Source organism: Etheostoma cragini, chromosome 1, assembly GCF_013103735.1.
Source record: "Etheostoma cragini isolate CJK2018 chromosome 1, CSU_Ecrag_1.0, whole genome shotgun sequence".
Classification (NCBI taxonomy): Eukaryota; Metazoa; Chordata; class Actinopteri; order Perciformes; family Percidae; genus Etheostoma; species Etheostoma cragini.
In genome coordinates, this window is record NC_048407.1 from 7,205,152 (window position 1) to 7,222,658 (window position 17,507).

General features: G+C 40.9%; 1 protein-coding gene across 2 annotated transcripts in view; it reads right to left on the reverse strand.

Annotated features, from left to right (window-relative positions):
- Positions 1-5,903: 5,903 nt before the first annotated feature.
- Positions 5,904-17,507, reverse strand: part of tollip (toll interacting protein) — a 29,670-nt gene continuing 18,066 nt past the window's right edge. Inside the window, exons 3-7 of one of the 2 annotated variants that reach the window (XM_034877846.1) lie at positions 16,911-17,093; positions 16,142-16,294; positions 14,998-15,082; positions 6,857-7,104; positions 5,904-6,822 (exon numbers count right to left, since the gene is read on the reverse strand). In XM_034877846.1, the coding sequence (XP_034733737.1) occupies positions 6,881-7,104; positions 14,998-15,082; positions 16,142-16,294; positions 16,911-17,093 (645 nt within the window). In that variant the 3' untranslated portion in view covers positions 5,904-6,822; positions 6,857-6,880. Of the gene's footprint in view, positions 6,823-6,847; positions 7,105-14,997; positions 15,083-16,141; positions 16,295-16,910; positions 17,094-17,507 lie in introns of those variants that run through there. The other variant, XM_034877765.1, reaches the window with a different exon arrangement.

Genomic DNA, 17,507 nt, shown 5'->3' on the forward strand with positions numbered 1-17,507 from the left:
TTTGCTGGCGCCGGCTGGGGGTCCGAGGCGGCTCCCAGGGAGGACTGTCCAGTGAACACTCCCTGGGAGGCAGTCTTTGCTGGCCCCGGCTGGGGGTCCGCCTCGTCGGCGGCGGCAGTCGTCGGCTGGGGCTCCGCGGCGGCGGCAGCCGTCGGCTGGGGCTCTGCGGCGGAGGCAGCCGTCGGCTGGGGCTCTGCAGCGGAGGCAGCCGTCGGCTGGGGCTCCGCGGCGGCGGCAGCCGTCAGCTGGGTCGGCGGCTGGGGGTCCGGAACAATGGGCACCAGTTCTCTGGCGGGGATCAGGGAGGCCTGCAGGCTGGCTTCCAGCTGGTAAAGTTCCCGAAGCACAGCCTTCATGCCTGGGACCTGGAGAACCCCGGGTTTACCCGCGAAGACTTTTCGGGCCAGCGAGCAAATGGTGAGCCGGCGTCCCACATCCGTCGTACTGCACAGTTCCCTGGTGAACCGGCTGAGGGTGTACTCGATCCGGTCCAGTTCATCTGCGCAGAGGTTGACCTCCGCTGGGTCCATTAATGGCTGCATCATTCTGTTACGGGACGTGACAGGAGGAGGACCCAAAAGCAGAGTCGGAGCAGGCGTGTAGAACTTCAACAAAAAATCTTTATTATAGTCCCCAAAAAACACAAGGGAAGGCAAAGGCCAAAACACAGAGAATCAAACAAACACCAAAAGATCCAAAACGCAGAGCAGGGCAAGGCAATCACAAGGGATATCCTGGGGAAGTACTCACTGGGAAACACAGACGGAAGGCACAGGAAAACGTCAGGAACGTGGATGCACACAGCATAAACAGCTCGAGGGAAAAACAATGATGCAGCACTAGACAAAGGGAACACAGAGGTTAAATACAAGAGGTAATGGGGTAATGAGGAACAGGTGAGACATCAGGTGAAACACATTAGGGTGGGGCTGGACAATCAGACAAACAAAGCGAAGCTAGACAAGACAAGACCAGACAGGAAGCTGACTAAAAAATAAAACAGGAAACCGAACATACACAAGCACGGAAACACAAGACAGAATCTACAACACCAGACTAGCGGGAAAACCGGGACAAAAACACAGGGAAGGCCAAACAGGAAAAATACCCCAACAAAAACCCCAAACCATAACAGAAACAATGGTGTGATTTTGTTTGATCGATGGGAATCTACACTGCAACAGCCTATCACGGCCTTACTAAAAAGAAAGTTAGGCTACACACGTGACGAAGTCTATGTCAGTGTAGCCGCTCAACAGTTACCGCACATTTTCGAAAGCTGATATTGTAGCAGAATGAGACCCTGGACAACAGTCTGAGCCTGATGCTATTAGCAGTCCCTTCACCGTCGAAATGATGCTAATTGATTTAACTGCACTACAGAAAACGATGAGACCTGATAAGGATTATTGCTTTCCATTTAATGAAATGGAAGGTGAGGACTTTGGGGAATTTGGGTCACCTGGCTGTGAGTATCTCATGTGCACACGAAAACTATCTAGAAACGTTTGACCCCAATGAACTGTATTAAAACGCAGAATAATATTGATCCTGATATATATTTCTACAATATAATCACCTGCACCTGTCGGACTATCCCCTTTAATGTTAGTGTTGTCACAAAGGCGCCTTTTCCCCCAAGAATAAAATAAGCGTAAAAACGCTCACGACTGTAGCCTAGACTGAGGTTGAGAGGAGAATCAGAACAAGAACGGACTGGTGGTGTGTACGTGGAATCCAATTTCACATATGCACCACCAGCCCGTTGTGATTCTCCCCTCAACCTCAGTCTGTTCGGCATTTTGTCTATCAGCTTCCAAAATCCGTAACTCCTCGTCTGTGTATTCTGGCTCAAAAAGATAATAAAAAAGTAGCAGTGCTTCGCCTTTCTGAGAATATTTCCCAGTTAGTATGCGGTTAGAAGATTGCTGTGTCTCATGTTACCTTGTTTTTTGTACACCCTGTGATTATACAAATCACAACATGTACATGGGAACATGTTGGTGTTATTTTGTCAATTATTGGAAGCAGTGGCTAGTTGGAACCAGTTACCTGCAGGATCTTTGCTAGGCTAAGCTAATGCTTAGACAGAGTTACAACACACACAGAGATGACCAGGGCATGTATCGACTTGTCTAACTCTGCGGGTAATGATGAATAGGCTAAAGTCCAATAATTCAACTTGTTCCTTTAACTTGATGTATAGATCAGGTGCAGCAAGAGCCTGGAGCATCCCATCTATTCTCCTCCATCAGTTGACAACATAGTTCACAAACATTTCATGTCTGGAACAACCCATTTTGCTCAGTGTAAAATGCACTATAACCAGCATGCACATTTGCTTGCTTTCTTTCTTAAACATGGGCCATAATTGACACCTGTTTCTTCATAGAATCAATCACCTCACTAATTGAACACAACACTGCTATTATTGTGAACATGCCCCTTTCAACTACGGATTTAATTACAAAGAATGAGCAGCATGCATGTCATGACTGTTGGTCTGTGGGTTTTCTGTGACTCTACAACAGTTACTAGTCATGCCATGTAGAAATATCACTTCTACCAAAAAATAAGATTTATGAGATTTGTGTCAACTGCCCATTCAGCTATGGAAGAAGCAACTGGATAGAGAGAAAGATTCAACCTATGCATCCAAAAAAAAAAAACATGTCTTTGCAGTTGTATGACCACAGATGTGGTAAAACAGCTGCAAGCTTACCCATCATCACAGTGTATCCATCCTCTAATGGGTCTTTCCAGTAGGGTAACAAGTAACTTGTGGTAACAAGTTTGCATTAGTGGTTTAAAAAATTGTAGTATTGGGAAAAGTGTTATTTTTTTCTTTCAGACCCGGGTGGACAACACAAGGGTTAAATGGCCCCCACATTTACCAGATCTTAAAGGTCCTATAAAATGAAAATTTCGCCTCATTAATATGAGTTCCCCCAGCCTGCCTATGTTCCCCACTGGCTAGAAATGGTGATAGGCCCTGGGTATCCTGCTCTGCCGTTGAGAAAATGAAAGTTTGGATGGGCTGTTCTGGAATTTTGCTCCTTATGAGGGCAAGGTTACCTCCCCCTTTTCTGCTTTGCATGCCCAGAGAATTTGGCCCGCCCATGAGAAAGAGAGAGACATCATGGCTTTCAATCGAGCAAAGTGGCAGTTGGTGAAGGCCCCCCCAATAGCTACAGACACAGAAATGTCACGTCCTATGGAAAGCTCATTGTGGGACTGGCTCTAGTGGCTGTAATTCGGCACCAAGGCTGAATTTCTGGTTAGAGACTTCAGATACAGTATTAGGGGACCAATGTAAAAGCATCCAAAAAGCACTATGTCATGGGACTTTTAATAGACCATGTTCGGGACGTGTGGTGGAACAAGATGAGGTCTGCACCAGTTAAATGTTCTAGTGCAGTCACCAGGGTAAATAAGTGCATATTATTCTTCTGCTGATCACCTATTGTCTTACAGTAATTGTAACAAACCTATAAATTTACTGACAAAACATATCCATGACACTTTACTGGATAAATGAAGCTTTTTTTTGGAGGGGGGGGGTCCATAATACATTTTTTGTGGCATATGAAATCTTTTTGTCATGGATTACATCCCAGTTTGCAACACAGTAATACAACAGATACCTTATTTGTGGATAATGTTGGATTTCAATGTTGATTAATCCAACACCAAATATTCTTTTGTACCTTAAAATAAAGTTTCCAGAATCGTTTCAGTGGTTCATTAACTTGTTGGAATGAGACTAATGGTAACAATTCTAATCCCAACCTGTGGAGGGAACAAAGAGGAAAAGTGCTTTGGTGCCTGCTATATAGGTGCTGGCTGACAAATAGCTAATGCTTGGTGGGTAACGGTGGATCACGACACCGTTCAACACGCTCATTTATTTTTAGTGTGATTGTTTTGACCACGGTTAACAATTCTGGGATAGCTAACCCACAAATTCATTAGTATGGTTAAATGTATAACATAGACGACTAATCTAATGGTAATTTAGCTAGCTAGCACAACTCTGTCTTCTGCCTCAGTCTCCCGGCGCTGCGAGGCTTCAGTCGGGATGAGAGCTGAAAACAGCATCACATAACACAGATTAAAACAGAGATGGGAAGTAACGAAGTACAAGTACTTCGTTACTGTACTCAAGTAGATTTTTCTGATATTTTTACTTTACTTTACTATTTATTTTTGTGGCGACTTTTTACTTCTACTCCTTACATTTTAACACAAATATCGGTACTTTCTACTCCTTACATTTTAAAAATTGGCTCGTTACTTTTGTTTTGTACAAGAGGTTGTCATGTTGGAAAATAGCGCGGACACGCGGCACACACTGCGAGCGGGTGCGCACGCTACACGGAGAGAAAAGTGAGAGAAATGAACAGGAGACAAGCTGTCCGGAGGATAACCAGCTGAGATTGTGTGTGAGAGTCTTTGAGAACTGTAAGTTGTATAACTCATGTTGTCAGTTCACTTAAGCCTGTTACTGGTCTATAGTTCTTCACATTTAAAGTAAGTTAGCTAGTGGTTTTGGTGTGTTCTTCACCTGTTAGCTAGGTTGCACGTTGATATTAATCAACACTTTCACCAGCTTTATTCGCATGAGTTTTTTTTTTGGACCAAACTTCAGATTCTGTAATTCAGTTGACAAGTGGATAGAAACTTAGCTAGAGAGAAGTTGTCTCCGTCTGTTTTAACAGACACACCTGGGGCCAAGTTGGACACCAGAATCAGCTTTAATCCAGTCCTAATCTAGTTCTCAACTTTCACATCATTTCACTGGAGTTATCCTTATTATTGTTTACGTCATCAATACCATATTCACTCATAATGGATGGGAATACATCTATTGTATTTGACGCACGACTAAGACAACTCAACAGATTCAGCATTCTGCATTAATTCACAGCAAATCATTGAGGCTTGATGGCACTAACGTTAGCACATAGTAGTATGGATGGTGTCAACGTTAGCACATAGTAGTATGGAGGGCGACATGATTGATAATGGAGAAAACAGCAAGACATTCCCATCATCCTCAGCCTTATCTGAGAGAGATGTTTGAGACAGAAGGCATCAAGAAGGACTCCTGGCCAATGTGCTGGGGAACTTCTTCATTAATGTCTGTTTAGTCATTCATTTTTTAATCCTTTATTTTATTTCCAGAAGCCATATTTGAGCACACACATAAATGTAGATTCATTTACATGTATGGGGGAAAGATTAAAAATAGAAACTGGATCTGTGAATTCTCACAGAATCACAACTGAATTCATATCTTGCTAATAAGTCAGAATCTTATTAACCTGGAGTCCCAGTTTCTGTCATTATAATCATATATGTTATGTTTTAAGCCTATTAGCAGACATCCATTTAAAATGTAGCTTTTGCCATTTAAAGACATGTCCTCCATGTCCCCTGTTGTCCCTCAGCATCTCCCTAGTAACATTTGTGTGCTCCAGGTAGCTTTCGCAAGGCTACTTTTACTTTTATACTTTAAGTAAATTTCCAAGCCTGTACTTTGTTACTTTTACTTGAGTAAAGAAGTTTAATCAGTACTTCCACTTTTACCGGAGTATTTTTTAACACAAGTATCTGTACTTCCACTTAAGTACGGAAAGTGAGTACTTTTGCCATCTCTGGATTAAAATGACTAACATTTTTAGAATTTCAACAGAGATAGTTTTGGAAAGTGAAAAGTTATCTATCACACTCTTAAAAGAAACCTTTGCAGACAACACATTAGAATCAAGACCTTGTACACTAAGTGTCAATGCAAACTTAAAGAAACTACAACACATACAAACACTGTGGCTGAAAAACAAGAAGATTATGTAAAGCTCTGCTTGCTAGATTGGAAGCTGCAGTCAAACTATGAAGCATGAAAGAGCTCCCCAAATCAGTTTATTTTCCTCATGCACAAGTTTTTAACTCAAGGTGACTATAGTAAAGGTAAGGAAACAAAAACATTAGGAGTCAGCTTCTGGGGACCATGAACATCCAAAACACATTTTATGGAAGTCAGGTCACCGTCTTAGGCCTCCATGCTCAGGTGGCAAAATTATTGCGAAATATGTGGATATTAAACACATTAAAAGTGGACTGAATTCCTCTGTTTAGATTTTCACTTTACCTAAGTCACTGTGCGGACAACTTGGATAAAAGTGTTTTGGTCTCAAAAGCTCTACATACAACATCCTGTCGAACTTCAAAATATCCTGATTTTATCAGAACAGGGACCTCTTCATTCTCAAGCATCTCTCTGCAGACTATAGTTATTTAAAAAACAATTCTCCACAGGATATTAATTTAAAACCGCATTGACATCCTTACTTCAAAATGTGTTTCATTAATCAGTTCACTCAGTGTGGTGTGACATGGCAGTTCTCACCTCAATCCCCCAGGTCATTTGTTTATTCACAATTCTCCCATCACCACATAGAATTCTATATTATTTAATACACCCATAATAACTTATCAGATTCTGAATGCATTTACCTTTTTACTACATATGAAACAGTAGAAGTGCACTGCAGGTTTACTGCAGAAATGTTCTACACATACTAGTAACAACAGTATTAACATAAAACAGAACTGGACTCTGAACTTGACTCGCTATAACTCTAACAGTGCAAATCAAACCCTGGGGATACAGACTGTTTTACAGACCTAAATCAGTCTGACATTATTTTTCCAAATACATCTGCCAACCAGGAGTTAATAAAGGGAGAGAAAAAATAAATGTGGCTACCAGGATGCCTAGGAGGTCATGTATGGCTGCTGTGTGTGTGTGTGTGTGTGTGTGTGTGTGTGTGTGTGTGTGTGTGTGTGTGTGTGTCCGCTGTAAGCCTGTGTTCTGCAGTTAGAGCTCCTCAGCCATCTGCAGCAGGGAGTTGATAGCAGCGTCTTTGTTGCCTTGCTGTGCATCCAGCACAGTGCGAACCACCTCCTTATCCAGGTTGGGGAACATGTCCTGCAAAGCCTTCAGGTCCTCCTCACTGCACACTGGCCCCTGACCCCCAACAGCCGGCAGAGATGCTGGCATTGCCATTGGCACCATGCCCTGGTTATAGACTGCAGGCACTCCTAAACACAGGATACTGATATAAGAGTCAGCTTAACTGTAGCAGATACAGTGTTTGAAAATAAACATGTAAACATGCAAAAGTAACCAAATATTGTGACATAAATTTGTACTTTACAAATAGGAACGCTAATTTAGAGTTTTTTTATGACCATTAGCCAATCCTTGTTTATCAATTAATAATAGTTGATAAGCAGGCAACGGAATCCCAGTTCACAGGTCCGGGAGGCTCAACATACTTTCTGCATTCTGTGGACAGTTGCAGTCACACTGTTCTTTGCATTGTCCTGGACACATGTAGCTAATTTCCTGGAACCGCTTGCTTGACTGACACAAATCCACAGGGGTATGTCTGACCCTGTCTCACATCTTAGGTTGTCAGCTGTGTGTCTGCCTGGCATGCTCTGTGTGTAACCCGCCAGTCCTCACTGATACAGTGGCATTTGTTTAGCTCTCCATTGTGAGCACAGTACAGCAGAGAGACCAGAAGACAGCTGCTTAAAAAGCAACTAGCTATTGCAAAGTTAGCACAAGCAAGTTAACTAGCAGTCATGAAATATAGTATAGCCTATTTTTCTTTAAAAATGCAAAAAAACGTTTTAATAACTTTTATATTTTGTATTGATAATATTGTTTTTAACTATTTATTTGATAGTAATAATCGGTCAAAATCCTTATTGTTTGCTAATGGTTAAACGGTTATTATTAACATTTACAAGCCTAAGTTGTGATAAACCTTATGACATCCCTATGATATCTTAAGTTTCAATGTCAAAGACTTGACAAATCGCCAACTCGTGTGCTGACGTGCTCATTTCCATGTGTCCTGATTGCTAATTTTGCAGCTCTAGATAAACTTTGTTTTATTCTTCATTATATAGTGGTTAATTACCTGAACTAGTTCTACTCAAGCACTTGTAGCTATCTTACAGCAACTGTCTTGTTAAGCTCACAGTTGTTTACACGTTAAAAGCTCTGTTAGCTACTTTAGCTTAGCAATGCCTTCTTGACCAATTGATGCAGCATTGTCAACTACAGTGACTATAAAAGAAAAATCTATCTGAAGTATAGGCATAGCTTACATGAGACAACCTTCGCTCTTTCTTGCTCTTCGTGTCAAATGTATAGCTTTTCCTCTGCCTTCTTTAGTGATAATGGTAATAAATTAAAAAGTTGATTTGCTGCTCTGGAGCCAAGGCTTAGTGAAAGACCCGGCTCTGTACAATGGTATCTAAATTGTATACTTCTGTAGCTAGCCAGCACCCTGAAGCTGGTGCCCGTCCGACATAATTAGCTTCTGCTAGCAGCTTCCCAACAGCCGGGAGAATGGGTGACCGTCCAAAAGAAGCATAGCTCTAAACCGAGGCCCAGGGTTGCATAGGACTGTGGTCGCTCTAAGCCGAAGCCCATGGTAACCACCACCCCTTCATGTTTCAACAGTCTCTTCTATGGTTTCTACCCACCACCCACAGTGACACACCGGCTGAGGAGCCAAATGTGGTTAAGAGAGAAAATGAGAAGTAGTGGCACTAGCAGCCATTTTCAAATGTATCCCTGAGGCTGGAGCGGGCGATGTTGAATTCTATTTAAAAACTGATGGCTAAGGATAAAGATAAATGCGATAGTAATTGAAGTCGGCAGCACCCGATTACAGCAATTGGATGTAACTAAAATTAATGTTGAGTTGGTGTGTGCATACGCAAAGATAATGTCAGACACTGTAAATTTCTCTGGACCCCTGCCAAACTTGATTAGCTAACAATGTACAGTTGCAAGTCATCATTTATCCCACGTTGGCTCATGTCTTGAAATATAACTTTTGCATGAAAAATACAATGAGGAAAATAAGAATTTGAACACCCTGCTATTTTGCAAGTTCTCCCACTTAGAAATCATGGAGGGGTCTGAAATTGTCATCGTAAGTGCAAGTCCACTGTGAGAGAAACAATCTAAAAAAGGAAATCCAGAAATCACAATGTATGATTTTTTTAACTATTTATTTGTATGATACAGCTACAAATAATTATTTGAACACCTGAGAAAATCAATGTTAATATTTGGTACAGTAGCCTTTGTTTGCAAATACAGAGGTCAAACGTTTCCTGTAGTTTTTCACCGGGGGCCTGTTGCACGAAACTAGGAAAAGGGATTAAGCCAGGATATTCAAGTTATCCTGGATGAATTTAGCTTGGAGTCGGTTGCACGAAACCGGATTGAATTAAGCCCAGCCAAGTAACCATGGAGATTTATTCTTTGCGGCTAGCCTGGCCCAGAGCAGGCTAACACCCGGGCTAAGATTAATCCTGGAGTCTCATGTGTCAAATCAGCTGCCGTGTGATCCGAAATAAACGTGTTTGACACGCGTTGTCTTCTGCATGTTTTCTGCTTTATTTTTTTTAACATGCGTTAGCCTACTTGTCACTATTGTTGTCGCGAGTTGGATTTAAACCCTACTACAGCTGTTTAGATGGTTAGGAATGGTTGCACTGGCACCCTGATGCGGAGTGGGACTTTTCCCGGTGGGGCGGTACTGTTTCGAGGCTGCCTGGCGTGTGGCCGCTGACCGGTGGCCGGTGACCGGTGGTCAGTGACCGGTGACCGTTGCCTGGTGACCGGTGAACGGTGGCCGCCGCCTGCCGGCAGACCTGCGAGACGCATCAGCGTCCACTCTCTCTGTAAAAGTAGAGATGAGCAGCACAGCATCCGTGGTCTCAGCTTCAGGTTACAGAACGCGCTCAGAAGATTAAGTGTGACAATATTAATGTGGTGATATTCCCAGATGATAATAATGTAGTGATATTCACAAATGATAATAATGGCAGACTGGTCAGAGAATACATTCATGATTCATTTTCTTGTTGCTTATCCTTCTCTAATAAAGGGTAGTTTGTGTTAATCCTTAATATGTAGGCACAATGTTTTTTATTATAGCTTACATTGGTTTCATAACCTTCTCAATTAGTCTCACATCCCTGGACCAATAACGTGGCCCATATACAGTACGTATGTAGGGACCAATAACGTGGCCCATATACAGTACGTATGTAGTGTAGTTTACGTTCATCACACCGTGAACAATGCAATGGTTCTTAATCTTTTTATTTTGGTGTGGTCACTTGTCAGAAGAATAAACCATGAATATTGTTTTACAAATGCAGCGTGTTTTGAAGTAACTTTTTTTCTAGTTGTTGTCCCTTTCTGATTGTTCTGTATGAATATTAATTGTAGCCTACAAAGAATTAGATATAGCTTATAGAGATTGGTGCATATGGTTGTAAAACATGTTCTCGCATTGTGAATAAGGGTTTGAAATTAAGCCTAGAGTCATTAGGGTCTATTTCCCGAGGAACATTATTCCCTCTGCTCACTTTTAAGGCAAAGGCTGAATAATAATACATTTTATTTATATAGTGCTTTACATGGTAGGCTAGTCAAAGACACTTTACAGTAAAACCAGCATATTTGTCACATAAAAACAGAAACATGAAACTAGCATATTTAAAGCAATTAAAACACAGTGTAGCCTACAACTTTGTAAGATGTGGAGTGACTATAGCTTAAGGAGATATTTTTACACACTACACATTCAGTCGGGTCCGCTATGGTCTGTTCGGCTTTTTCTCTCCGTTTGATAAGAACCGTATTCCCCTTTCTGCATATTATATTCTTCACCTCCTCGTTACTTTCCATTTAAGCTGCTGCTCATTGGGTGAAACATATGGCGCATGCGTCTTCTCAATTCTGCATCAGTAAATCTGTGATCAATACCGTGGTCGATGTGAGAAAGCCGTGAACGTGCACTTATCCCCGCTATCTACACCTGGCTTGACATAGCTTCACCTGTTTATCCCGGCTCGGCAATCGTGTAACCGATTAAGCCGCGATGAGCAGAACACACTAAGTCAAGCTGCGCTTTTTAACTTATCCTGGATATCTTTATTCTACTTTTGTGCAACAGGTCCCAGGTTTGCACACACTGCAGAAGGGATTTTTGCCCACTCCTCCACACAGATCTTCTCTAGATCAGTCTGGTTTCTGGGCTGTCACAGAGAAACAGAGTTTTAGCTCCCTCCAAAGATTCTCTATTGGGTTTAGGTCTGGAGACTGGCTAGGCCACTCCAGAACCTTGATATGCTTCTTACAGAGCCACTCCTTGGTTATCCTAGCTGTGTGCTTCGGGTCATTGTCATGTTGGAAGACCCAGCATCGACCCATCTTCAATGCTCTTACTGAGGGAAGGTGGTTGTTCCCCAAAATCCCGCAATACATGGCCCCGGTCATCCTCTCCTTAATACAGTGCAGTCGCCCTGTCCCGTCGCCCATGTGCTGAAAAACACCCCCAAAGCATGACGCTACCACCCCCATGCTTCACAGTAGGGATGACGTTCTTGGGATGGTACTCATCATTCTTCTTCCTCCAAACACGGTCAGTGGAATTATGACCAAAAGGTTCTATTTTGATCTCATCTGACCACATTTTCCCATGACTCCCCTGGATCATCCAAATGGTCATTGGCAAACTTAAGACAGGCCTTGACATGTGCTGGTTTAAGCAGGGGAACCTTCCGTGCAATGCATAATTTCAAACCATGAAGTCTTAGTGTATTACAAACAGTAACATTGGAAACGGTGGACGCAGCTCTTTTCAGGTCAATGACCAGCTCCTCCCATGTAGTTCTTGGCTGATTTCTCACCTTTCTTAGGATCATTGAGACCTTACGAGGTGAGACCTTGCATGGAGCCCCAGTCCGATGGAGATTGAAAGTCATGTTTAGCTTCTTCCATTTTCTAATGATTGCTCCAACAGTGGACCTTTTTTCACCAAGCTGCTTGGAAATTTCCCCGTAGCCCTTTCCAACCTTGTGGAGGTGTACAATTTTTTCTCTAGTGTCTTTGGAAAGCTCTTTGGTCTTGGCCATGTTAGTAGTTGGATTCTTACTGATTGTATGGGGTGGACAGGTGTCTTAATGCAGCTAACAACCTCAAACAGGTGCATCTAATTTAGGATAATAAATGGAGTGGAGGTGAACATTTGGAAGGCAGACTAACAGGTTTTTGAGGGTCAGAATTGTAGCTGATAGACAGGTGTTCAAATACTTATTTGCAGCTGTATCATACAAATAAATAGTTTTAAAAAATCATAAATTGTGATTTCTGGATTTTTTTTTAGATTATTTCTCTCACAGTGGACATGCACCTACAATGACAATTTCAGACCCCTCCATGATTTCTTAGTGGGAGAACTATCAAAATAGCAGGGTGATCAAAACTTACTTTCCTCACTGTATATTCATAGTACATATTCACCTGTAAACTCTGTAAACAATTAGTATATTATGTTCATTGTACATTTCTGTAAAATTTCTACTAATAGTAATTTCCACCTGTATTATATTCAGTACATATCCAGCCGTAAATCTTGCTAACAATACTTGTTATCTATATTTTATATTCATAGGACAAACCCATCTGCAAAATTCTGTTATAATAGTATTCATTTCTAAATTTATTCAGTACATATCCATGTCCTCCACCTATGAATCCATTGTATATCCTGCACTTAGTGCTATTACACTTCTGGTAAGACCCAAACTGCATTTCATTGCCTTGTACCTGTACCTGTGTAATGACTTTAAAGTTGAATCTAATCTAATCTAATTTAAAAATGCAAACATGGAGGCAAACAAAAGAAACTGATCAGCTGAGATAGATTCTACTCAACCTAAAAAAAAAAAAACTTGGCATGTTAATTACAGTCACATGACCAGAGACAAAACAAAAGAAGTGTATTTGAAAGATGGAGACAGCTTTGAACCCAAAAGGACGCTGAGTTGGCTAATTTCCTCCTGTACAGGTAAGCTTTGGCTACAGGCTAATTTATCACGGCTAGTAGGGACAGGCATTCTCAGTCATTTCATAAAGTGTACTCTCAGTGAATTATATAGAGTACTCAAGTTGGTTAGTTACAAAAACAATTGAGACACAACCTGGCAACCTCTGTAAACGTCAAGTTTGGGGAGGAGGGGTTGGTGGAGATGACTCTCTCCAATATTTTGAATTTGGACTACAATAACTATTTTAAATGCTATTGGACCTTTAAGAAAGTGGTTAAACCACATCTTATTCAATGCCATGCCTCAATATAACAGAGGAGTATAATTTAGTCCCTTCCAAATTGATCATTTTGTTGAAGGTGCTGTGGCCTTGCTACGATATTAGACTCTGTTGCTCCTCTGAAAAAGAAGCTAATGAAACAAAGGAAATTAGTACCTTAGTATAATACCCGAACCTGCAAATTAAAAGTAAACGGAGTTCCACCAATGTGGAAGAATCTCAGTGAGACTGGTAAGACAGTCTGAAAATATATAGAAAGGCCCTTAGAAATGCCAGAGCAGCCTATTACTTTAATAGAAGAAAAATAATAACAACCCCAGGTTTCTTTATGGCACTTTAGCCAGGCAGTATACTTCTGGCAGTGAAAATCTACCTTAATGTAAGGTTTAAGACTGAGATTACTTGGGCTTGGACAAGTGTTTACACCCAGAAAGTTTGTCTATTTCACCACTCCATCATAATTTCTTGACTCTACCTCCTCGGTGCCATTCATCTCTACTTTGATTTGATTTCATGACTGTCGAGATAGATTGAAACTGATGTAAAAACAGCTCAACACGCTGTATTTACTTTGATTCTAAGTGGCCAGAATTCTTTTATTTGTTTAATGTTGCAAGTGACATTTACGTGAAGTTATATTTAAATGACCTCTTTGCTGGTTATAATCACTCAGAATGTTTTGTGATTATTCTTTTTTTCTTTTGCTATTGGTCCACAATACTTGTTTCTGTTACCACCTATAATAACACACCAACCACCAAGGCTCTTTATTTAAATTTAAATGAAGAGTAGTGGGGAATTTGTATTTGCCATTGCCTATTGGTTGTAGATGCTAATTGCAGAAGCTTTTCTTTCCCTTTCTGTAATGTTAGTTCAAGGCAAGCAACTACAATGCACTTATCCGAATAGAGTTTTTGCAGTGCATTCTATCCACATCTTGGTAGTTTTATTTAAAGATGCCCTCCACACATAAAAATAGAAATCTGCTTGGATCAATAGCTTCCATCTTGTTTTTTTTTAAGCAGAAAAAGTATACTTTTTGAAGAATTTCCTTTCCAATAATTATGTATGTTTGAATTGGGGCACCCAGATAGCTCAGTTGGTAGAGCGGGTGCCCATGTATAGAGGATTACTCCTCGACGCAGCCGGCCCGGGTTCGAATCCGGCCTGCGGCCCTTTGCTGCATGTCACTCCCCCTCTCTCTCCCCTTTCATATCCTCAACTGTCCTATCAAATAAAGGCCTAAAATGCCCCAAAAACAATCTTTAAAAAAAAAAAAAAAAAAAAAAAAAAAAAAAAAAAAAAAAACAAGTTAGGCTCACTCATTTATATTCTGTTTTATCTATTTGATACAAATGAGTTAGGCTAACTGATTTACATTGTTATGTTGGGGCTACATTTATTGGATGGAAGTCCAGCCCACAACTTAATTGAGTTCATGCAATGAGTTATTTTTTTGAGTGTGTAGTTGCAGATGTACAGTTTTGTTCAAAATAATAGCAGTCCCACTGCTGAGACTCAGTTACCTGCTTGTCGGTTAACTGTTATTCAATTTCATTGTGCTTTCTTTTGGAAGGCTGGCAGCCAAAAAATGCCACTTACTAGCTATTTAATTCGCTTGAGGTAAACAATAGCTATCAGTGAACAGAAGTTATGTGGTGGTTGGTGGATGGCGTGTGCGCCAGTGATTTTGTGTGTGTGTGAGAGTGTGTGTGTGTGTGTGTGTGTGTGTGTGTGTGTGTGTGTGTGTGTGTGTGTGTGTGTGTGTATGTATGTCTGACCTGCAATGGGCACATATCCTACTCCTTGCTGATACACAGAGGGCATTAGGACCACCGGCTGAGTCATCATCCCTGCTGGTAAGGACTGGAACATAGTGAGAAGAGTCAAGTTTCACTGCTTGCACAGAATTTAATTTAGCATAAGATATATGAAGGGACACATGCTGGAAATGTGTTTTTATGTAAAGTAAAAAAAAAACAAATTCTGTATATAATGCAGGTAGGCTCTCAGGTATTCTGTATTGTTTTGTTAATTCATTATCCTGTATATCACCTTTTTAACATTTCATGTTTTGATGTTTAATGTTCTGCTGAGTCAGTTTGCGTTAAGGAACCCGGCTTTCCTAACCTTAGATGCCTAACCCCAACCAATCGAGCTGCATCGTATTGCGGGACTTGCCTAGAAGTTACGCAGGATCCATAATAACGCAGTAAGCGCACATATAGGCTTGATTTACTCTTCCCTCTTCTTTAATGTCTTTTGTGGGGGGAAGTAACCTCTTTAAATGACCATGTAGCGCCTGTTCACATCAATGATGATGACACAATTTAATTCCTATACCCTAAATAGCTCATATTTGTTTTAGCAAGATTTTTGTAATTCAAAACTTTCTGCACAATTTAAACATTTCCCACATATCTGTGTTCTCTCAGATTTTGAGAATTAAGTTGTAGTTTATGAAATGTTATCAATACACTACATTTTATAAACTATGATAATCTGGTCATGGATGGAACAACTCTTGCTCACGTCTAGGCGCCATCATACTACCTCTTCCTCTTCTTCAATTCTTGTTCTCTGAACATCCAGTAACTATTTTCCATTTTGTGATTTATTTATTTAATTTACTTTCTGCTTGTGACAGTAGAACGTCACAGACTGGGTGTTTTTGGTAACTTCAGTGATATCTGCTGCCTTCATTGGACGCAAAGCCACGTGGACCTTCAAAGGTACAGCATCCTTTAGTGGAGCTGATTGGGTATAACTTGTGACGTGTAATCAACCAGTTGCTGTGGGCGGGACATTGAGTGAGACAGAGTGGTGACTACAGATGTAGAGAGGATGCAACACTTATTTTCATACACACAACATTATGACCAGTTAAGATTACATGTGTTGGACTTTTAAAGTAAATCTACTCACAGCAAAAGACATCACCAGGTTGATCATGCCCTCCTTGTCGTCGCCCTGCCTGCCACTGAGGCTGAACCACTCATCCACCACACTGCCCTCCCTCAGGCCTTCAGGGATGGTGACATGAGTCCATGCTATCCTGTCGTCCATGGAGAACGCTCTCTGGATGACACAGCAAAAACATTTTAACAGACGACTACATACTCATGAGATGCAACGAATACGCAAAAAGGTAGAAACAAAACACACCGATTTTTCTTGGGGTTGTTGCTTTGTTGTTGGCAGCAGTTAGTTGTCTGGAACAAACATGTCTTTTAAATCTGACTGTCAGAAGCTGTGGTTAGTAGAGTGAATGTGTCTTAGTTTATTAAAGCCAGTTGCTGTTGAAAAAAAAAGTACTAAAAATATTGTCCTCAAGTAAACGTAAAAGTATTAATTGAACGATATTGGTTCACTAACGCCATGTACATGATTTTCAATAAATTAGTTAAGTAGTCAAAGTGGCCTGTAACCTTTACATTACATTTCAATACATTAAGCTGATGTCCAAAGGAACTTGTAATAAGTGCATTCAGACAGTTTTACTTGCTTAGGATAAGTCTACTCTTATGTCAAATATGTTGTGACTTTCCTCATCAATTAAATATATTAAAAGCCAAATAGTAGATTAGAATAATAATTAAAAAAACTGCAATTCTGACAGACCAACAGTCCCCACATACATACTGTACATAATTAGCAGGTCAGATTAACTCTGTGGCCTCTGCAACCTCCTCACCTCATCAAAGATCTCCAGGTAGAAGGAGTCCACCCCAGGAGGCACTGTGCACTGGATCACCTTGTTCCAGCGCGGGTTCTTGGCTCCATTATGAGCAGTTGGTGTTTCGTAAACTGCATAGCCCAGTCGGACCCTACAGTACGGATCCATCCGAGTCATACCATAGTTTTTAGCAAGCTTGGCCTATGCAGCAAAAAAAAAAAACAAGGTGGCTTCAGTCAGGTGATAACATTCAATTAGGCTAGTGTCACAGTTACCCATGTTTGGAGGAGCCTACACATTACTTTAGATTACATGTAAGTTATTACATACATACATATTTAAAAATGATAAAGAGGTTCTTGAGAGAAGGCCCTTCAACCTTTTAGCCGCTTAAAAAGTGCATTGTGATTAATGTTTTATCCCAACCAGTTGCAATGTTTACACATAATGATTTTAAACCGATTCACGATACATTGATACATACCTATCACTAAGTTGTCAAATTTCGATTATACCACAACCCGTTGAAATGTTTCTTTAACCTGTTCAGTAACACTTGAAAATATGTTTTTCTCGCCTAAATTTTTACCCTTAAAAAAGTGCTGCTGTTTCCAC